Source organism: Macaca mulatta, chromosome 9, assembly GCF_049350105.2.
Source record: "Macaca mulatta isolate MMU2019108-1 chromosome 9, T2T-MMU8v2.0, whole genome shotgun sequence".
NCBI classification, from domain to species: Eukaryota; Metazoa; Chordata; class Mammalia; order Primates; family Cercopithecidae; genus Macaca; species Macaca mulatta.
In genome coordinates this window covers 19,403,558-19,427,124 of record NC_133414.1, presented here as the reverse complement: position 1 = coordinate 19,427,124, position 23,567 = coordinate 19,403,558, and the positions used below count along the sequence as shown (strand labels likewise).

The 23,567-nt window shown below is 38.5% G+C and overlaps 1 protein-coding gene and 1 non-coding gene across 2 annotated transcripts in view; both read right to left on the bottom strand.

Moving 5' to 3' along the window:
• The window catches only part of MRC1 (mannose receptor C-type 1), a 97,830-nt gene that overhangs the window by 54,110 nt on the left and 20,153 nt on the right, over positions 1–23,567 (bottom strand). Inside the window, 5 exon segments of the mRNA NM_001193925.3 lie at positions 765–922; positions 4,142–4,327; positions 8,491–8,637; positions 13,073–13,186; positions 20,646–20,810. Coding sequence (NP_001180854.2) covers positions 765–922; positions 4,142–4,327; positions 8,491–8,637; positions 13,073–13,186; positions 20,646–20,810 — 770 coding nt within the window.
• MIR511 (microRNA mir-511) lies at positions 8,733–8,819 on the bottom strand. Its single transcript, NR_032558.1, has one exon. It is a non-coding gene; the product is annotated as a microRNA mir-511 (primary transcript).

Below are 23,567 nucleotides of genomic sequence, written 5' to 3'. Positions count from 1 at the left end.
TCTCTTTTTACGTCTCTTGTAATCATATATATGGCTTATAATCACTTTTTACGTGTACATACATAATCATATATATATGGCTTAATTGGTCAAATGAGAGCTTTGGTATATATATACACCATTATAATATGGCATTATATATGTGGCCATATATATATATATATATATATATATATATATATAGTGCCATAGGAACAATATGAGTATTTGTTATAGGCCAATTTCATCCTTGAACCAAAAGTTTCTGTCTGTTGCTTCAGTGATCCTCTTGAAAATTTAAATTTGGGCTGGGCGTGGTGGCTCACGCCTGTAATTCCAGCACTTTGGGAGGCTGAGGCGGGCAGATCATGAGGTCAGGAGTTTGAGACCAGCCTAGCTGATATGGTGAAACCCCGTCTCTACTAAAAATACAAAAATTAGCCGGGTGTGGTGGCACGTGCCTGTAGTCCCAGCTACTTGGGAGGCTGAGACAGAAGAATCACTTGAACGAGGGAGGTGGAGGTCACAGTGAGCTGAGATCATGCCACTGCACTCCAGCCTGGGTGACAGAGCAAGACTCCGTCTCAAAAAAGAAAAGAAAATTTGACTTTGCTAGACAATTGAGAGGGATTCAAGAAATCAAATCTGAATTTTGGTTCACCTTTGATCCATGCCAATTTACGTAGAATAAAAACAATCTAAACAAACATATGTAACTGAGTGGGACAGAAGGAAAACTCCCCTGTGACTTTCATTATAAATATCAGTAATTCAAGCGGCCTTACCTTGCCTTTCATCACCACACAATCTTCCTGTCTGTTGTTTTCATGGCTTGGTTCTCCACGAAGCCATTTGGTAAATGTTACAGGGGTCCCATCACTCCACTCAAAGTACATTTGAATCTTAATGTCATTTAAGCCAATCCACAATTCATCATTTGGCTCTAAACAGGAAGAAACACACAGTAGTATATATAAGGGCTGCTTTCCAAAGGTCAGCGGGGTAAAAGGAACGGAAGGCACTGTGCTTCATCAACAGGGCTCTACTTCCCTTGATATGATCACCATCGTGAAAGATAGTCCTCATGTGTATTCATCTGAGCTACATGCTGTCGACTTAGATGCCAACTACATTTTACCTTGTTAGTTTGAGGTTGTGTAGTGTACCCTTTACATTGTGAATATGACTGTATTCTTTAGCGGAAATATAGATTATATCTCCTGGCAGTTACAAAAACAAAATTGAGGTAGGTCTATTACTATGCTCTATCTTATGAAGCTGCTTTTATTGTTACAAATAATTTACCATGTCAACTGCACTCATATTATTGGAAATACAGTGGCCTATTTATATACATCTATTTGACTATGATTAAATTGATGAATGTTTTAAAATAACAAAAATTTTAAACTGCTTCTATTTTACTGATTGTTGTTATCAAGAACATTCTAGGTGCTTCCGTTAAAGATCAATCAGTGTACTGGGAGTGTAAAGTATCTATATAGTGAAAGAATTATACACCAAGAGGTGAGACTTGCGCCTGACATTTGGTAGCTACTTCTTAGGCTGTACACACAAATGAATCTGTAATCATTTTCACCATGAAATGCCATGAAATTCCAGCAAAACTTCAATAACAAATGAGGTTAAAACCAAAACAACCAATATAGATTTAAAATGTGACCATTTTGTTTTGAAATTCCATGGAGAGCATTATTGATTTTATAAGTAGGTGCCATGCTAAAAATTCCTAAATATCACAACAAAAATGGGACAACGTTAAAGTCAATGAAGGTTAAAGATGTCATGGCTAAAAAATAAACTTGTCTAAATAAAAAAAAAAAGTTAAAGTGAACACAAATCAGTATCTATCTAATTCACACAACTGGGAGTCCCATCGTGAATGCTTCATTTATGATCATTTAGTGGTATAATAAAATTAGTTGCTAAAGTATTGTAAAGATGATGTTGTGGTAGAAAATGAGGAAAATATCACAATATGTAAGAATCTCCCTAAGCGGTTTAGTCTCTTCCTCCTGAAAGTTGACATTCAACTTTGCTTTTGGAGAAGTCTCTGGCTGGCCTGGCGCCAGCCCTGGCAGATGTTTCCAGTGCCGTGGAGAATGAATGACATTGCCAAGATGATCCTCTTCTCCTTTCACTTGATTTGCAGATCGTGATCTCTTCAGCAACAAATACAGGCTTCCAAGTGACCTCATGTACCCCTCAAAGATTTCAATTGAAGATCAAAGAAAAACTAACCTCCTAAGTCCCATAATTAGAGTATAGTATTAAGAGTTTTTTATATACATATTTCTCACTAAATTGTTCTTCCCCTATAACTCCTTCAATTTCTAAGCACAATCTTGATCCTAGAAAAATATATAAGATGTGAGTATAAAGTTGTTATGCTGATTTTCATCAATCAGTTGGGGAAGTTGTATTCATTGGTATAATCACAACTTACTTGTACAAGTCTCAAAGTATTCACTTGAAATATACTTCCATGATTAATACAAAAGGTATCATCTCAACTATCTAAAAAAAATTTCTAGGCTTTTTTTTAGAGACAATAATTTTAACTCTACAACTTTACTTGTATTAATATTATTTTATTGTTTAAAATAAAACCTTATCAATAATTTTAATGAAAGGTTTTCTAATTTATTAATTCACAAGCTGAATTTCAAAGCAACTTTGGCCATCCAATTTCCTGAAATAATTATAGCAATAAAAACATCAGGTTTCTTTCTTTTACTATAGTATGTTATAGAAAGTAGAGTTAAATGTGCACTCTAGTTCTATAGCATCCTAACTAACCTGTTTTCTGCTAAATCATTTGCAAACTTTACTGGCTATGATAAGTGCCACACTAAATTTAAGTAACTGTTATTCAGACGTATCAGTTCTGATTCCATTATTATCTTCTAGTGTGAATTTTTCAGGATAGGTAGACACAGAATACCCAAGAAATTGTTCATAGGCTGCAGCTGGGCTATTCTCATGGCCTAAGATACTCAATGGGGTCAACACAGGAGGATGGATACCATTTGACAGGTGCTAGGGGTAGGAGTGTTTCGGGGTCTTTTAAGTCTTTCTCTTGTACTACTCGGTTGTTTTCTCATCTATTTGTTAATCGCTTTTTCCTCCCCTCCCCCAGCCCCCATCAGTTTCCAAGCACTATGTGTCAGGAAGCTGTCTCCACCATCTCCACCATCCATTTCCTCTTGTTTTGCTGGGGGGAAATGAAGAGCAGCTGCAGCTATGCAGCAGCCTCATCAGTGGAAGATGAAAATGATCATCATTTAATCAACAAGCACTGCTGAGTGCCCATTATCATTATGCTGTTTCTCAAGTCGCTCGTCTTCGGGACAAGCATTCGCAACTCATTTTATTCATCTATTTTTTTTTTTTCTGGTTAGTACATTTTCTATGTATTTTTAATTATGCACCTAAAATTGAGACATACATTTCTTTAGAAAAAATTTTTTTAGTAGAGACAAGGTCTTACTATGTTCCCTGGGCTGGCCTCAAACTCTTGGGCTTAAGCTATCCTCCCACCTTGGCCTCCCAAAGTGGTGGGATTATAGGCGTGAGCCACCGTACCTTGGCCAAGAAATGTATTTCTTTAAAAGGTTTAGGTTGACATCTAACCATTTCAAAACAAAAATCCTGTACTTTTCACTGTTCAACACCCTCCCAGCATCAGCTAAATTCACAAAGAAGAAAGAAATCCAAAGTCTGAAATAGTCCATTTAGAGATCTTTTTTAGGAGATAAAATATGGACCTAAAAAAAGAAGATACATACATACACACACATAGATAATTCCAAGGAATTAATCATTGTTGACAAGCCTAAGGTAGACTGCTCTGAATCCAGATAATACATTAAAAAATAATGTTTTAAAACTATCCATAAATGGATTACACATTAAAAGAAAAAAATTGAATCATCTTTCAGTGATAAGAATTCTTTCAATTATTATACAATTTTCACATTGTGGCATTTTTAGCATTTGTGATTAAATTCACATGTTGTTCATTGAATTATTAATTTACATTGATTAAATTTGATGTTTCCAATAAAATTTTCCAGAAGTGGGTAGAGAGGGGTGCTCCCAGGATTAAAGCCAAGTATATTATCACTGTCAGGCTTCTCACCATAGCCTAGCTGAGAGATAATAAAGTCAAATTCCTCGATGGTGTGGATACTTGCTAGGTCACCGCCTTCCTTCCTGCATGCGGTCAGAGCATCTCTCTGGATTTTCTTCTCATCTTTGTGAATCTTGTAACAGTGGCCGGCATATGGCCACCACTGACTAGGACAGTGAGTAGGCACATCACTTTCTGGAAACAAAAAGCGGGGTGGAAAAAAATTTTAAAATATTTGATTAAAACTATAACAATATTTTAATCATTTTATATAATACATGAAACAGCTTATAGTCATTAGGCAAATAAAGGTAATATTTAGTTTTAATTTTTGCGGCATACATATTCACAAAAGATAGACAAGCCATATACTATTTTGTTGGTTTTTAGACAAAACAAAAGAACGTACTTTTTAGTCAAATGGGATATGATCTTATCAATTTTCTTTCTTTCTTTCTTTCTTTTTTTTTTTTAAGAGACGAGGTCTCACTCTGTACCCCAGGCTGGAGTGCAGTGGTGTGATCACGTTCTCATTGCAGCCTCAACCTCCTGGGCTCAAGCAATCCTCTTGCCTCAGCCTCCTGAGTAGCTGCAACTACAGGGCATAAGCCACTGTACTTGGCTATGGGAAATTTCTTTTTAAAAAGTTGTACCTATAACAAAACTATACTAATATATATTAGATTATCTAAATCTTGTCAGCAAAGCTGAACTAAGCATATGTTATGCACTGTTTAAATGCTGGAGGCCTGACAGCTTTGGGGGACTAAACACATCCCCTAAAAGATTTGAATTTACTTTATTCTATGGACATTAGGGAGCCAATCACTCTTGAGAGGCAGATTAGTGTTGAAGTAGGCAGCTGGAATGGTTGGGGGACAAATGGTCCCCAAGGAGCCTCCGCCACCAAAGCCACACAAGTCAGCCACCTATTGCCTCAGAACAGACCCACTACCATTTACTTGCTCCCCGAAACTGATATGTGCTCTTGTAACTAGGAGAGGGATTTGGAGCCAGAACTCGTAAAACCTGAATGTGCGGTGAGTTGTGTGATCTTAGGCAAGTCACATCACATGAACAGAAGTATCCATACAGGTGAAAATTTTTTAATGAGATTAATACTAACACGAATATCAAACCACCCACCCTGTGTTCTTCTGAACTAGAAAAGAATAGAGACAGTGTGCTTGTAAACCACAAACACCACACAATCATTATTTAATTAAACCAGTTGTCAACATCCTCAGGATCGCTACTAATAGCATCGAATTGTATAATCTTGATTATACACTACAAAAATTTACTTTAATAGTAATGAGCTAGGGGAAAGTGACAATAAAGACATTTGAAAGCAGAAACTCCCTATTGCCTTGAGCCTGGCACGGGGCCTGATACATATAGATGTATTGAGTATTGGAAGAGAAAAAGAATTGAATTGAAGTTATAGCTGATATATGGCTGCTTGTTATTACTATTCTAGAGATACTATTTCAAACAGTAATTTGGCAACATGTTTTGCTTAGAGGGGGACTATATTACCAAATGAAAGTGAACTTATATATTATTTAAGCTCATATTAAATGTTTTCAAATGGCTGCCTTAGTATATGTTCATTATAGGGTAACTTTCTTCACTATTCCTTTAATTCCTGAATTGGTCCTATCTTCCCTTAAAGGTGGAGAGTATCTGAAATATCATTGTTTAAGCCCAGGATTCTGTGCCCCGTAGTCATACAAGGAACTAATCAGTCATGAGGCTCAAATGGTGTACAATTGTAATAAAAATGCATATTTTTAAAAAAATTATATTCCCTCAATACAATTTAGATTCTTTGCACTTCCGGTGGTTTAAAAAAAAAAAAGAAGAAGAAGAGGAAGAAAAAGAAAAAGAAAGAAAAGTTAGCACAGCTTTGGAGCCCTCTGGTGGTTTATTTTAATTTTGCTACCCAGGAAATTGACAGTAGGATCAGCCAATGCTGAGTCCTTCAAAAACTGAACCAATGAACTTTAAAAATATTTGAAAGCATGAAAACAACCGACTTGAGTGACATGAAGGGGAGTTCCCTGGGGCAGCCACAGAAGATGGTTTGTTCCTCTAGCCACAGCTCATGTGCTCAGTGCCCACATGTGGTTAGTGCCTGTTAAGCCAGACCGTACAGCCCTAGAGACCTGAGGGTTATGGATGAACGGGTTAGTGTTACAAGAATTCACAGGGTTTGAGGTTGAATTCTTGCCTAAGGATGTTGCCAATCCTGTATGTTGCATAATTTGAACTCTGATACGCTTTTCCAGGTTCTGGTTTATCTGAGTTTATAGATAAAACAGAATCATTAATCCAGGGAGTATAGAGACGCTCAGAAACTCACGTCAAGCGGTTAGCAAGTGAAGGAGGCATCACAGAGAAATAAGAATGTAGTGAGTGTTTGATGAAATGAACAAAATTTTATCTCAGGAAGAAGAGTCATGAATATTTCCATTTTACAGATGAGGATCCCAACACCGGCAGCTTAAGCAGTAAGGCCAAGTTACAGAATTCTCAGTGCTGTACCAGAGAAACTATAAAATAACTATTCTCCTCTTTGGCAACATGGAAATTCCAAGTCTTAGAAAGAGAATTGTATGAAGTCTTCCAAAAAGGAAAAAATACACTATTTCTCCTAGAGGAGGAATAGTGGAGGTAAAATGCAAAAATGATGGGCTTTCCCTGAAGATATCCACTGTCATTATGGAGAGCCTGTAAAGTATAACCAAACCCAACATCCATGACCCTCATCTATATCTATTTAAGATCTTGGCCAAATCTACATCAATTAAAATCGCAAATACATCTCCTCCCTAATCCAACAAGTCCACTTCCAGGCATTACCATGTGCATGAAATGATGTGCATACAATGTATACAGTTATTCACTTCAGGACTGTTTGTATTAATAAAAGATTGGAAGTAAATTAAAAATCCATTAATAGGAGACTGGTCAAAAAAATATATGTGCTGTCTCTGCAATAGCTTTTGGACAGCCATGAAAATACACATAGAAGCTATTTATATTCTATATGGAATGATGTCCAAAATTGTTATTAAGTGGAAAACTTAGGTTAGAAACTAATACAGTATGTTGTCATTTGTATGAAACAAAAATCATTATAAATGTATATGTTTATATAGTCACAGAATAACTAAGGATACACACCCAGAAACAATTATTCTCCAGGAAGGTAAACTGGGTGTTACAGGTAAGAGGTAGGGAAAACCTTATTATTTATCATGTTGTACCTTTTGAATCTCTAGCCATGTCAAGCATATTTTAAAATACATGAAATTGTTTTCAAAGCCAATGAGAAAAAAAAATCAAGAATGTCACATTGTCAGGTTCCTCCAGCAGAAAAACAGAAATAAATTAAACCATTTAAAGCATTAGTTATCCCTCCAAAAACAGGTAATAATAAAAATATGTAGTTTGTCTTTCATCAATTTGAAGAAATAATTCTTGTCTTAGTAGTTTATTCTCCTATAAAATTGTAAGGGACAGCACAACTGATTTTTTTTTTTTCTTGAAGTCTAGCCGACATTTAAAATTCAGTTACAGGCCAGACATGATGGCTCATTCCTGTAATCCCAGCACTTTGGGAGGCTGAGGCGGGTAGATCACCCGAGGTCAGGAGTTTGAGACCAGCCTGGCCAACACAGTGAAACACCGTCTCTGCCAAAAATACAAAAATTAGCTGGGCATGATGGCACACATCTGTAATCCCAACTACTTGGCAGGCGGAGGCAGGAGAATCACTTGAACCCAGGAGGCGAAGGTTGCAGTGAGCTGAGATCGCGCCATTGTACTCCAGCCCGGGTGACAGAATGAGACTCTGTCTCAATAAATAAATAAAATTCAGTTACAACTTTTTAGATATTTTATTCCAGTCTATGAAAACTTCCGTATAAGATGCTACACTGAATAGCATGGAAGCCCAAAGAGAGCCGTAAGGACCTAATATAAACATCCCGCCCAAATATTGACTTTCTCGCTTGGATTCTGGTTTTGCCAGGTGTGCAAGGTTTCTGTATCCTCTGAATATCTTTTTCCTCAACAATAGCATGTGAATAATGACACCTACCTCAGAACACTGCTTGTGAAGATAACGTTTTTATTTAGGTCAGAGGGTCTCTACAATGCCCAGACACCGCCGCACACTCAGGAAATGTTAGCAACCAGCACACAGAAATATTGCAGTAATATCATTCAGTTTACTCCATTGACTATCCACAAAACCTCTGGAGGCATTCCAACAGTCACACCTAAGCTGTAATGGTACTTATCTTTCAATTCTAATAGTTTGGGCACTTCAGACCCCATAGACCACTTACCTGAGGGAATAACAAAAGAATTCAAAGTAGTGTTGCCCTTTTTGCAAATATAGCCTAGTTTCTGAACACATTCCAGATTTTCCCATTTAGCATTTTTTCCAGGATTTAGTGACACACAGCTTTTTCCAGGTTCAGCTGATGGACTTCCTTTGAGGAAAAGGAAAAGTTAAAGTGGACTATTATAGCTATTCCCAGCAGAGAGCATCCCTCCCACGTGTCCTCATGTCTTCATCCTGGAGATTCAATGGACCCCCATTCTGTCTTTTGCTACACATTCACAAAAAAATATTTACTGACTGCAGAGCAAAAGACAAGGTGGGTGTCTATTGTTTTCTTATTGTTGGATCACTCCAATACTTAGAAGGTTGATAAAGCAAATATACTTCTTTGAAACAACCTTTTTCCCCATTATCAACTAATAAAGTTACACCTTAAAACTTGAACAGTTGTCACAATGGATTACATTATCAAAGAAAGGTACCTAATGAAAAGAATGCATGATTATGCAGCCATAAAAAAAAAAACCGAAATCATCAAGTCCTTTGCAGCAACATGGATGCAATTAGAGGCCATTATCCTAAGCGAATTAACACAGAACAGAAAGCCAAATAGCCACGTTCTCACTTCTAACTAGGAGCTAAATATTGAGTTCTCATGGACACAAAGATGGCAACAACAGAAACTGGGGACTAGGAGATGGGGGAGGAATGGAGGGTAACAAAGTTTGAAAAACGAACTACTGGGTACTATGTTCTCTACCTGGGTGATGGGATGGATCATTTATATCCCAAACCTCAGCAACATGCAATTTACCTAGGTATGTAACAACCGTGTACATGTATCCCTGAATCTGAAAGTAGAAATTATTAAAAAGAAAGAATACATGATGTTCCAAACCAACCATGTTAAACATTATTAGGGCCGGGCACGGTGGCTCACGCTTGTAATCCCAGCACTTTGGGAGACCAAGGCGGGTGGATCAACTGAGGTCAGGAATTTGAGATCAGCCTGGCCAACATGGTGAAACCCCATCTCTACTAAAAATACAAAAAAATCAACCAGGGAGGTGGCAGGTACCTGTAATCCCAGCTACTTGGGAGGCTGAGGCAGGAGAGTTGCTTGAACCTGGGAGGCAGAGGTTGCAGTGAGTGGAGATCACACTACTGCACTCCAGCCTGGGTGACAGAGTGAGACTCTGTCTCAAAAATAAAAATATAAAATAAATGGTGGAGAAAAAGCTAATGAGAGAGCTAGAAGGGCAACATGCTGTGCTCCCAGAACTAAAACTCTCTCACTATCTTCAACTCAGCCTATTGAAGAATACTTTCAGCAGCTATGCCTTATCCATTTCTTAGTGGAAACTGACTAAAGAATCTGATAAAGTCAGTGTTGCTAGTGGTATGAATACAGGCATTGATATATTTCACATGTGTTTTGCTATTCTAATATATGATTTAAAAACCAGTATTCCCCAAACTAGCTTCACCGTCCACCTGAAGACAGTGTGAATGAGCCACATTCTGCTCCACAAAGTCTGGAGCAGGTAATAACCTAAATAAAGGGTTTTTTAAAAAAAAGGTTTGGTGGTAATGGCTAGTAATAAGCATAAAGTAACCATAAATAATGGTTGGTAATAAGCATAAAGTTATCTTTTTTTTTTTGAGACGGAGTCTCGCTCTGTCATTCAGGCTGGAGTGCAGTGGCACGATCTCGGCTCACTGCAACCTCCTCCTCCCAGGTTCAAGCAGTTCTCTGCCTCAGCCTCCCGAGTAGCTGGGATTACAGGCACCCGCCACCACACCTGGCTAATTTTTGTATTTTTAGTAGAGATGGGGTTTCACCATCTTGACCAGGCTGGTCTTGAATTCCTGACCTCATGATCCACCTGCCTTGGCCTCCCAAAGTGCTGGGATTACAGGTGTGAGCCACCATGCCCAGTCAAAGTTATTTTAAAGTTAGTAATAAGCATAAAGTTATCATAAAGTTAGTAATAAGCATAAAGATATCTTAAATATTTGTTGATACAGTAACTAAAATAACAGGATAACTGAACTAACATATAAGGTATCAGCACTAAAAGGAAACTTTCAAGAAAAAAATACATTTTCTAGCTATTAGTTATTAATGTGTTAACTAGAAAATCATGTTATACATTTATTTATCAATACCTCTCTCAACTTTGAGACATTAATTAGTAGTTTTAATGTTTACCATAGTTATTATATATTTGAATTCACGCTTACACATCATTTATGCAAAATATTCTCACTTCAAAAGGGAATATATTTTAATAGATTCACTACTTGGTAATTATTCAATTGAATGCTTGACTGAACAATTTATATGAAACCGATTTTTAATTTCCACAAGATCTCTAATTTTCATTGGAAGAAACTCTCATACCATTTCGCAAAGCAATTTAATCTTGTGCCTACTTCTTAGGAATTGAGGTTTAATTTAAAAAAGCATTTACTTCCCTTTCTTAATCATATTCCACTTTCATTCTTTACTTCACCCAAAGTTAACTCAGAAATGTTCTCCCTGAACTTGTAGGATCCAAGTGGTTAAATATCATAATCATCACCCCTGATTGAATAAATTAAATGACTGCCTACTGTGCATAAAAATTTAGCAACACAGAAAAGAATACATTCTAGTCCCCTAATAAATTTTATTGTCTAATAAATCAGATTCAGCGCAACCAGTACTCTCTAATTGCATCTGGCTGAATGGGTAGACAGACACCTAAAATCTTCACCCACAGAAAAATAATATTTTATATGTATTCTCTTGCCGTAAGTCTTCCCATATTACAGAAATTTTGACTTCCCGCATTCCAGAAAAAAATAGAACTGATTATTAGCTCAAGACTTGTGTGACAGCACTGTAACCATCGTTTGTTGAAGTAATGCTTTGAAACTGGAATTTCATAGTAAAATATAATTTATTTAAACCAAAATATGTTCTCTAAAAATTTTCTCTCATGTTTTAGCATCTATTTGAAATGTTGTTTTATTGCAGTTTTTCTTCTTGTAATACAATAAACCAAATACAGAAAATGGAGAGTTTGGCCAGGTGCAGTGGCTCACGCCTGTAATCCCAGCACTCTGGGAGGCTGAGGCAGGCCACATCACCTGAGTTCAGAAGTTCCAGAGTAGCCTGGCCAATGTGGGGAAATCCCATCTCTACAAAAAATTAAAAAAAAAAAAAAATAGCCAGGCATGGTGGTGCATGCTTGTAATCCCAGCTACTTGGGAGGCTGAGGCACGAGAATCATTTGAGCCAGGAAGGCTGAGGTTGCAGTGAGCCGAGACTGCGCCACTGCACCCCAGCCTGGGCAACAGAGTGAGACCTTGTCTCAAAAAAAAAAAAAAAAAAAAAGGAGAGTTTAATTTTCTAAGTCAAATACAAAAACCACTCAATGGCTTTAGAAAAGAAGTCTGACTATCTGAAGAATGCCGTATTATAATAGTATGGCCCATAGGAGAATTGATAAGTAAAGATGTGACCAATATGATACTTCCGTCCTTTCCCACATCCATGGCAGACATCACTAATCATTAATTGCACTCTTTCCTAAAAAAAAAAAAAAAAAAAAAAAAAAAAGGCACTGGGGTGGGATTGAGCGGTGGGGATTGGATTCATACCCAATAGAAGGCCTCAAGTGGCTACTAACACTAGTTGATACTGGTGAATAAGATAAAAACTTTATATCTTGTTTTTGTTTTCTCTAAACAGTTGCTCAATATGTAAACTTATTTATTTCTCTAAACAGTTGCTCAATATGTAAACTTATGTAAACTTATTCTGTTACTTTTATGTTATGACAATGTGGAAACAATTAGCTCACAGCATTTTCTATCCTCTAAAAAATGAGAAAGTTGTAGATTTTATCATCCCCAACTGTTTTTCTATAAACTACAAACTGTCAAGAAACCTCTAATGAATTTTTATGCTAATATGGAATATCATAGGCTGTGACTGAGATACTATTTTTAATCCAGTGCTACTAAATCAAAAACAGGAAAGGGGGCTGTTAATGTAGATGTTAAAATCATTGTCACAAGGACAGCAAAATTGCAAATAGCTCATGACTCAAGGTACAGTCATAAAAAATCCTCCAACCCAAAATAATTTCAATCCACTTGTTCAACTTTACGAAGAGATGTTGGCCAATCCTCTCAAGGATGGTGACAAAGTCCATGCAACAGCAAGTACATAGTAACAATGCAGCTAGCATATTTAGGAAGTCATGTTTAAGAGTAGCTACAACATCTGCTTTTGAATGTAATACCCAACAAATCAGGGATACACTGAGAATTGAAACTTTAAACAGAGACCTTTATTGATTTGTGTGAGAATCCTGGCAGACAAATCCCTATCCCAGGAAGCTGGTATATAACCTTAAGGTTTAGTATATGGAAATCTAGCTGGTAGATTTCAAAGCAAGGTGAAATGAACTGTATTTGATGAAGTCTAACAATTCTTCTCTTTGAGATCAACAGGTGAGATAATAAAGGTCTTCAAGGCATCTAGATGACTTAAATTTGGATTAATTCAGCACAGACAGGCTTAACCCTACCTGGTAACCAGTTCAAATATCGGAACGGACTGCGGTCACTCCACTGCCAACCGCTGTTGAAGCTCAGACTGTTAAGTCCAATCCAGAGTCCTGAGGTCAAGGAACTGGTTAATCCTATATTTTTAAAGAAAGCAAAACAAACAAATAAGAAACTGCCATTCAGAAAACAGTTGAAATTAAATTCAGAATTAAGTGTTTGACTCAAAATGTAATTGAGGGAAGTCACAATAATCATGCCTACCATGTCTCCTTCGATTCTCCTGACAATCTAAGGCAAGTAAAATTATTACCTTCATTGATAGGTGGGGAAACTGAGGCAGAGGGAGCATAGGTAACCTGGAAAGATTTTTAAGGTTCCAACCCAGATCCAATGAGGCTTCAAACCCTATCATCTTAACTATTATCTACTTTCTCAAGGATAGTGTCAAAGATAGTGTTGTGTGAATATGACTAAGTATTACCTCAACTGCGTATTTCAAAACTTATTTTAAGAATTTTATTTTATAATTTTTTAAAGTCAATTTCTCTTCTTCATTAAAATGATGATTAAATACAAATCACTAAGGGCTTATGCTAACACCAAGGATGCTTTGCTTAAGCAGTTAAGAAATCAAAATTACAATTACAATGTTTCAAATTCTGTACTACGACTGATGTGGAAGTCATAAAACTACAAACAACACGGACCTCATTTCTTCAACAGGAAACACTCTAACCTATTATTACCACTATCATTTTTTTTTTTTTTTTTTTTTGAGACAGAGTCTCACACTGTCACCCAGGCTGGAGTTCAGTGGCACAATCTCCACTCACTGCAACCTCCGCCTCTCAGGTTCAAGTGATTCTCCTGCCTCAGCCTCCCTAGTAGCTGGGATTACAGGTGATGGCCACCATGCCTGGCTAATTTATTTTTGTATTTTTAGTAGAGATGGGATTTCACTATGTTGGTCAGGCTGGTCTCAAACTCCTGACCTCAGGTGATCCGCCCACCTCTGACTCCCAATGTGCTGGGATTAGAGGCGTGAGCCACCGTGCCCGGCCACTTCTATCTTTTTTAAACCATCAATGAGAATTCTCTGTTCTGAGTTATTTTAATTGATTAAAAGCAATTAATTAAAATAATAACTATCCTTTGGCTTTTAAAAACATTTTTAAAATTTATTTTTATTTTTTAGAGATGAAGTCTCACTATGGTGCTCAGGTTGCTCTCAAACTCCTGGGTCCAAGCGGTCCTCCTACCTCAGTCTCCTAAGTAGCTGAGACTACGGGTTGCACAACACTGTACTCAACAACCTTTAAAAGAAATTCTTTAAAATAATTTTCACAAATTATTTAAAGTTGTACTAACTTGAATAATACTTATCTCTCTACTTGCAGAGATATATTCTACAGGACATGCTCCTAAAAGTAGCATTTTCATACTAGCTATTCCCAAAACCAATTACTCTGGGATTTTAAAAAACTTAGTTAAGAAAATAAGTGTATTTAAGTTTTAAAAATTGTAAATAATTTGCTGATTAAAGAATTGAAGTCAGTTTTGTCTGAGATTACGTAACTAAATTACTGTGTTTGGCATAAGAAATGATAATAGCTCTTTAAGAGAAATATCTTTTGACATTTTTTACCAGCTCTAAGTACTTATAAACTTGTCTTGAAAAATTGAATTAGTTAATACTTTTTAAAACAAGGCCTGACATACGGTATGTGCCCAATAAATGTTAAGTTACTACTGTTATTATTACCATTATTATTATTATCAATAGCTTCATATTGAATTAAGGTTGGCAAAAGGTGTGACTTCGAAACAAAATTCAAACCTTGGATTAAAATATATCTCTTAAAGCAGATGAGTGTTGTCCACAAATAATTTTCTCTAATATGCTTTTGTAATTTTATAAAAGAACAGACCAAAATATTTTAGTATTGCCTCACAAAGCAACAATTCCATGTGCTAAATTTTTGTTGTTTGTTTTGTTTTGTTTCCAGACACCAACTCAAACCAGAAATTTTTTTGTACAGTTAGGGTCTTGCTATAGTGCCCAGGCTGGTCTTGAACTCCTGAACTCAAACAATCCTCCCACCTCAGCCTCCCAAAGCACTGGGATTACAGACCTAAGCTACCACGTCCAGCCTCACATGCTCAAGGCGTAAGTTTTCTGCATACGTTGTCTGAACTTGTTAATTGTCTGAAATGGTTATATACCAACTTTGAACTTAGATGTGATAGAAGAGACACAAAAGTCCAATATTACACTGGTATTTTTATTTTCGTTTTTTTTTTTTTTTTTTTTTTTTTTTTCTTATTGAGGTCCAATGTGTTTTTCAGGCAGTACCAAAGGAAACTGGTAAAAACAATTGGGAAACAAGTCAAATTTCACTTCCTATATCTTATTTCAGTTCTGTAAATCCTCATCCTGCACATAAGGAGTCATAAATCTGATTCAGGACTCAGGGACTCCATAGAGTGTCCCAACATTTTTCAGGGTAGAAACAGAAGGGAAGACGATAAAACAGCTGTGGGTAGTGCACAAACGTGTTGCCAGGCAGAAACATTTCACCCGGCAGATAATATGAAATCAGATCACCACCAATCTGGAATACATTTACTGGAGCCAGGAAATGTTGACAAAATTAAAGGTTCTCATCAGTGCTTTGGGAACCAGCGGATCCCCAGGTGTTCTGTGCGTGAGACACAGGCAGAGTGAAATGAAAGATGGCTGAATTCCAGTTCAGCTATTTTCTAAACAGTAGGCATTAAGCAAGTTCCCTAACTTCTCCCTCCTAGTCTGTTATCTCATCTATACTGTGGGGCTAATAATATTCATTCATGAAGTTGCTGTAGGCTTTAGAACTAAAGCCCAGAATCTACTACATGGTAGCTCTTCAGTAATGGCAGGCAATTTAATCACAGAGTCATCAAACCAGGTTCTACATTTTTAAACAATGACCCTGACTCTGGCCGAGCGTGGTGGCTCACACCCATAATCCCAGCACTTTAGTAGGCGGAGGCTGGCGGATCAGCTGAGCTCGGGAGTTCAAAACCATCCTGGGCAACATGGTGAAACCCCGTCTTTACTAAAATACAAAACATTAGCTGGGTGTGGTGGCACGTGCCTGTAGCCCCAGCTACTCAGGAGGCTGAGGCACAAGAATTACTTAAGCCCTGGTGCCACTGCAGTCCAGCCTGGCGACAGAGTAAGACTCCGTCTCAAAAAAAAAAAAAAAAAAAATACTGACTTTTCAAAACCCTCATGTAAAAGAAAACTTATTTAAAAGTGTAAATATTTTGTAGGTTGTTTTTTCATTTTAATGGCATGTTTTCCAAAAGAGAGTGGATCGCAATCACACACTCACACCACTATTTTCGATTCTTCCCCAATATATCTCAATCAATGCTGAGTGTCATCCCTTTCTTTCAAATAAACAGTGGGGAGAGAACATCTTTCCCCTATTTTTTAAATTCCCTGTCAGATATTTTCTTGTTCTAATGCCTGATATTTTTTACTTAAAGAAAGGCAGGAAGTACTACAAATCTCATTAGAGATGCCATTCTTATCCAGATGCCAGTGAAAATTTGCTGACTGAAATTCCGGAGGCTTGGATAAGATTCAAGTCAGTATCTGAGGTGAACCCAGCCTCTGAATCTCCTGGGGCTTGTTTGCTGTCCTGATGGACACAAGAATAGCCCTTGCTGATTAGGGAAGCATTTCCTGCAGCCAGAGTCCGATAGCTGAGTCCGGAGACCAGGAAATGAGTCTGTGCCTGGGCAAAGCCGCTGTCGGCTCAGATCCTTCGTTCCTTCTGTGTAGCTGGTGGAGAGAGCACAAAGTAACCTGTGCTCTGTCCCCGGGCTTCCAAGAGATAACACACCCCATAAACAAATTCAAACACAAAACCAGAAGCACACCAACTGAAACCATTTCACCTCTGCATCTCTGATATATATATTTTTTTTATTTTCTTTTTTTTTCTTTTTTCTTTTTTTATTTTTATTTATTTATTCTTTTGAGACGAGTTTCACTCTTGTTGCCCAGGCTGGAGTGCAATGGTGCGATCTCGACTCACTGCAGCCTCCACCTCCCAGGTTCAAGCCATTCTCCTGCCTCAGCCTCCCAAGTAGCTGGGATTGCAGGAGCCTGACACCACGCCTGGCTAATTTTTTGTATTTTCAGTAGAGACAACATATCACCATATTGGCCAGGCGGGTCTCAAACTCCTACCTCAGGTGATCTACCCACCTCGGCCTCCCAAAGTGCTATGAATAGAAGCGTGAGCCACTGTGCCCAGACCACCTCTGATACATTTTCTCTCGTGCCTGCAGGTCTGCCCAAATAACCCCAGGACTGCCTCGAATCATCTTTTCTTTTCCTTCATCATCTACATAAATTTACTTTTGTCTCTTCTGTACTTTCTCCTCTTCCTCCTTATTTTTGTGCATGGTTGTAAATATGAATCACTCCAATCCTTTGTGTTCCACTATTAGAACGGTCCTAAAGGCCAATGCAAAACAGGATAATTGAGTAGACAGAGGAAGAACCCTATCTCTAAGACTATGAATGCACAGTGACGTCATACTGCTTTCTATCCTCAGTCTCCTTAACAATAACTTATAGGAGAGAGGTGTTCTGGTTGGTGACGGGTGTCATCTGAAAATAGCTGGACAAAGGTAGGTGCTAATGAGGCCAGGTAGGGAGTATGCTCTTGCCCTTACATGGGTTCACACACATTAACTCCTTTAACAGACAAGGTCACCAAGGCACAGGTGCCTCAGGAAATCCCCACGAGCTCCCCCAGTTTCACAGAGCTAGGACCTAGGCAGTCTGGCTCCAGGATCTTTGTTCTTAGCCCCTCTGCTCCGCTGCCTGGTGTTGGCACCTGGATGCAGCAGGAACCCACACAGTGTTTTACCAGATAATGGTCTTTCAACCAGCTGCCTCAGAATCACCTGGGAGTTTGATGAAAGGCAGATTCTTGTGCCCTGAGTCACACCTACTGATCTAGAATCTTCGGGGTCTTGGCCCAGGCATCATCACTTTAACAGAATTCTAAGGTGATGAATAAGCCACTTCCCACAGAAGAACCACTGCATTTACTGTCTTCTTGCCATGAACTCTCTAGTTTTCCAAACAGGAGATTGATTTTCTAAGTATTTTTATTTTGCTGCACGTGTCAGTCAGCAAACGTTCAGCGAGACTCTTCCTTGGAAGGCTCTGTGTGAATCTCCTTGTGGGAAGAGGGGACATAGATATTCACAAGACATTCCCCATTTTCAGCTATTTCCCCCTCTGACACAATCTCCACATGGCCTTCAGTTTGCTTTCCATGCAGGACTTGTTGTAATTGGTACCTATTCATTTGTTTGTTTTCTTGTTTACATCTGTTTTTTCCCATTGGACTTGAAGCTGCATGTGGACAAGATAGGGTCAGCTTTGATGTCCCCAGGACCTAGCACAAAGCCTGGCACATGGGTACCAGGTATCTTGGGAATGAGCGAATGAATGAGTAAATAAATAATAACAAATTAATGTATTTATAGTGTTGTCGAGGAAGCAGGACATATGTGTGAGTAACTATTAATAAAAGTGGTAATAAGCAAATAAGAGAAATGCAGATGGAAACAGAATTGCATTTCAACTGTATACAATTGTGAGAATTCCAGCCAAAAGAAATGACATGGGAAAAGATGTGAGGGTGAGAATGGATGAGGAAAATCAAGGAACCCAAGAGTTCTCTTTTGTCGGGACTGCAAAATGCAAGACCGGGAACTGTACAGATGTTTGGCAGATGGCAACCTTGAATGTCAGGCAAAATGTATTTTGTTAATTATTTGATGGAAAATGAGAAGCCACAGGGATTTTTTGAACACGGCAGTCATAGGAGCAGAGACAGATTAATATTAATCTAGCCGTGTCCCAAGAAACCAGAGGGAGGAGATTTTGGGGGCAAGAAATCAGGGATGCTTTTGCTCCCACACTAATTTCTGGTCCTAATCTCTCTGTTTCCCCAAGTGTATATTTTAGAACCTAAGACAGATACTCTCTTCTCAAGCAAACTTTAGCTCTTTTAGTCTTCACAATCTAATAAGAACAGATGTTTTAAAAACAAACACATTGGCTGGGTGCAGTGGCTCACGCCTGTAATCCCAGCACTTTGGTAGGCCAAAGTAGGTGGATCATCTGAGGCCAGGAGTTCATGACCAGCCTGGCCAACATGGAGAAACCCGGTCTTTACTAAAAATACAAAAATTAGCTGGGTGTGGTGGCAGGCGCCTGTAATCCCAGCTACTTGGGAGGCTGAGGCAGGAGAATCACCTGAACCCAGGAGGTGGAGGTTACAGTGAGCCGAGATCGCGCCATTGCACTCCAGCCTGGGCTACAAGAGGGAAACTCCATCTCAAAACAAAACAAAACACAACACAACAACAACCAAACCAAACACACTGTGGAAAGAGTATCAATAAAAACCGAAAACTGGTAGAGCCTGGGAGTTCAAGGGACGGGAGGCAAAAAGAACTCAGGGTTTCAGGATTTCAAAGCAGCCTTTGACTTGTCCCTGCCAGTGGTAGCGCTGTTTTAATTGATCATTTTGACCTCTATGAGGCTAATGAAAGACTTGTGGCTTCAGGTTAGACCTGGATGATGGATACTTGACCAAGAGGCTTCAGGTTAGACCTGGATGATGGATACCTGACCAAGAGGCTTCAGGTTAGACCTGGATGATGGATACTTGACCAAGAGGCTTCAGGTTAGACCTGGATGATGGATACTTGACCAAGAGGCTTCAGGTTAGACCTGGATGATGGATACTTGACCAAGAGGCTTCAGGTTAGACCTGGATGATGGATACCTGACCAAGAGGCTTCAGGTTAGACCTGGATGATGGATACTTGACCAAGAGGCTCAGGTTAGACCTGGATGATGGATACTTGACCAAGAGGCTTCAGGTTAGACCTGGATGATGGATACTTGACCAAGAGGCTTCAGGTTAGACCTGGATGATGGATACTTGACCAAGAGGCTTCAGGTTAGACCTGGATGATGGATACTTGACCAAGAGGCTTCAGGTTAGACCTGGATTATGGATACTTGACCAAGAGGCTCAGGTTAGACCTGGATGATGGATACTTGACCAAGAGGCTTCAGGTTAGACCTGGATGATGGATACTTGACCAAGAGGCTTCAGGTTAGACCTGGATGATGGATACTTGACCAAGATTGTTCCACTGCCTTGCATCCAAGAACGACATCATTAATCGACTGTGGCATATTTTACTCTGATTCTAGATTAGCCCTCAGAATCCCTCTTAGCAATTTTTTGCTAAGAGACTCTAGCCTCTTTTGTAAGAGGCTCTAGAGACTCTTACAACCAACAGTTGACTCAGGAGATGAGAGCTATTTGCCATTCCTGGTGTCCTTTTCAGAGTACAGATTTGCATAACATCTGCATAAACTGCTTAAGAACTGCTTCTGTCATATAACATCTATAAACACTTGTGCTGTTGACTTGTAAGTTAAATTATACAAAAATAAAGCACTCTTGATTTTACTTGTGACTTTTCTTTTCATGTCATTACCTGTCAGGTATGTTTGTTCATGTATCTCTGTGATGCTCAGGAGCTCAGCGTTTTGCTGTTGGCAGCTTTTCCTTGCCTGGTGCCACATTAAAGCGGATTTGGAATTTATCTGGTAGGAAATGCTGGTCAGCGGGTCTTTATTCCATAAGCTTTCACTGCCCTCAACTGTGAAAGAAATCAGATGGAATTTGATGCATTATGCATGGAAAACACTTTCAGTGAATAGCATTATTTAAACCAGCCTAGGAGTATTTTTGCCTGAAGCACTTTCTTTCTTTCCTTTTTTTTCCCCTGCTTCTACTTCTTTTTCTTTTTCTATTTTTTGAGACAGAGTCTTGCTCTGTTATCCAGGCTGGAGGGCAGTGCTGTGATTTTGGCTCACTGTACCCTTCAACTCCTGGGGTTAAACAATCCTCCCACCTCAGTTTACCGAGTAGCTGGGACTCCAGGCATGCACCACCATACCTGGCTAATTTTTTAAATTTTTGCAGAAATGAGGTCTCGCAATGTTGCCCAGGCTAGTCTAAAACTCCAGTTCTCAAGCCATTCTCCTGCCTCGGCTTCCTAATGTGCTGGGATTACAAATGTGAGCTACCATGCTCGGACTGTTTTACTTGTTTTTAAGGTGGCTTTGAGAATTTCTTTACTCCTGAAATGAAGTAGGAGGTGGGGGATGAGGTTTCAAAGGATCAACTACATCCAGTCTCTTCCCCCTTCCTAAAGAAAGAAAGGCAGGCACCATCTCCCTTTCAGGATCAGTTGAGTTGGGAAGTGAGACAAATGGAAAGACAATAGACCTTGGATACTACAAAAGGTGGGAGGGTGAGGATTGAAAAATTATCTGTTGGGTACAATATTCACAGTTCAGGTGATGGGTACACTAAAAAACCAGACTTTGCCATGATGCAATATATGCATGCAAGACATCTGCACATATACCCCCTAAATATATAAAAATAAAAATAAAACTTTTTGTTTGTTTGTTTGTCTGTTTGTTTGTTTGAGACGGAGTCTCGCTCTGTCGACTAGGCTGGAGTGCAGTGGCGTGATCTCGGCTCACTGCAAGCTCTGCCTCCCGGGTTCATGCCATTCTCCTGCCTCAGCCTCCCCAGCAGCTAGGAATACAGGCGCCCGCCGCCACGCGTGGCTAATTTTTGTATTTTTAGTAGAGACAGGTTTCACCGTGTTAGCCAGGATGGTCTCGATCTCCTGACCTTGTGATCCGCCCACCTCGGCCTCCCAAAGTGAATAAAACTTGTTTTAAAAGAACAGACACCAGCCCAAATTCCTTGATCTAGCAAAGTAAGGCAGGGAAAGCAAAGAAAATAAACGTACATCTTCTCGGCAGGTAGATATTTTGCCTTTGCCTGCACATTCTAGTTTGGTCTCTCTGGAAGCCTAAGGTTGTCAGCAGGGAAGGTAACAGACTCCTGCAGACAGACTGGCCTGGACCTGCACCTGAGGTCCTATAGCTCACTGGAGACTTGACTTCAGATAAATTATTAACTTTCGGAGTCTCGTTTTCTCATTGCTAGAATATATTTAATACAGGTGGAGCTCTTAGCAATAGCAAACGTTGCTTGTAACTTTTTCATTCCACAGAGTAAAAAAATCACAAGCTGATTTCTTCCTTTGCTGTGTTATGATTCCTAATAAATTCCATAAACCTGATTGTACTCTATAAGCAGCCAATAATATATAGATAAATATTATTGATAGTCTTTCACATATATGATGTTTGTGAAGCCAGTAAACAAATGAAAGGTTTTTGCATGCTTCGTATAGTGCATATTTCTTTTTTCTTTTTAATAATATAAAATTCTGCTTACAAGCCATGTGAAGTAATAATCTTTTCATTTATTTGTAAGGAGAAAAGGAAGTATTATATAACTTCTCTGAAAATGTTCTGAGAAATACTCAATTTGCTAAGAAATTAGGCAATTTTCCATAAGCACATAGCCTACACTCTTGTAAGTCTTAACTGTATCTAATTGCCCTTTATATCTGATGAGGAAGTGATCATAGACCTTTTTGTAATATGCAAACCACACACCATGATATGAAACTTGTGGTCCCATGACATATCGAAGAGGAAGAAAACATATCAAAATTTGATTCAGGCAATAGCATAGAAATTTTTAAGATGCTTTAACTACAAAATCATCATATGTTTACATAAAAATAAATTTGAATCAGTAATACTAAATTTATAATGATCTGAGCTCTTGTTAGTTTCATGTCTATGTCAGTGAGACCATTCAAATGAGATTAATTTGGGGTATATTTGAAGATAGAGATGTTTTAAACAACTCGTTTTAGACACGTGGAGGAAGGTTTTGTTTATAATATGGTAGAAAATGCCACGCGCCCTGGCTCATAATTGCAATCCCAGCACTTTCGGAGTCTGAGGTGGGTGGATCTCGAGGTCAGGAGTTCCAGATCAGCCTGACCAACATGGTGAAACTCCGTCTCTACTAAAAATACAAAAAAAAAAAAAAAAAAAAAAAAAAAAAAAAATTAGCCAGGTGTGGTACAAAAAAAAATTAGCCAGGTGTGGTGGTACACACCTGTAATTCCAGCTACTCAGGAGGCTGAGGCAGGAGAATCGCTTGAACCCGGGAGGCAGAGGTTGCAGTGAGCCAAGATCATACCACTGTACTCCAGCCTGAGTGACAGAGCAAGACTCCGTCTACAAATATATATATATACACACACACATACACACACACACACACACAGAGAGAAAATATATATAGAGATATAGAAAATATATATAAATATATATATATAGAAAATGTGAGATATAAAAAAGGGTTTTATTGTTGTTGTTTAACCTAGGAATGGAGGCAAGTGACATAAATTACATAAGAAGGAAACGCAATTGGCTTTTCACTTAAAGAAAGTATATTTTAAACCAAGGGA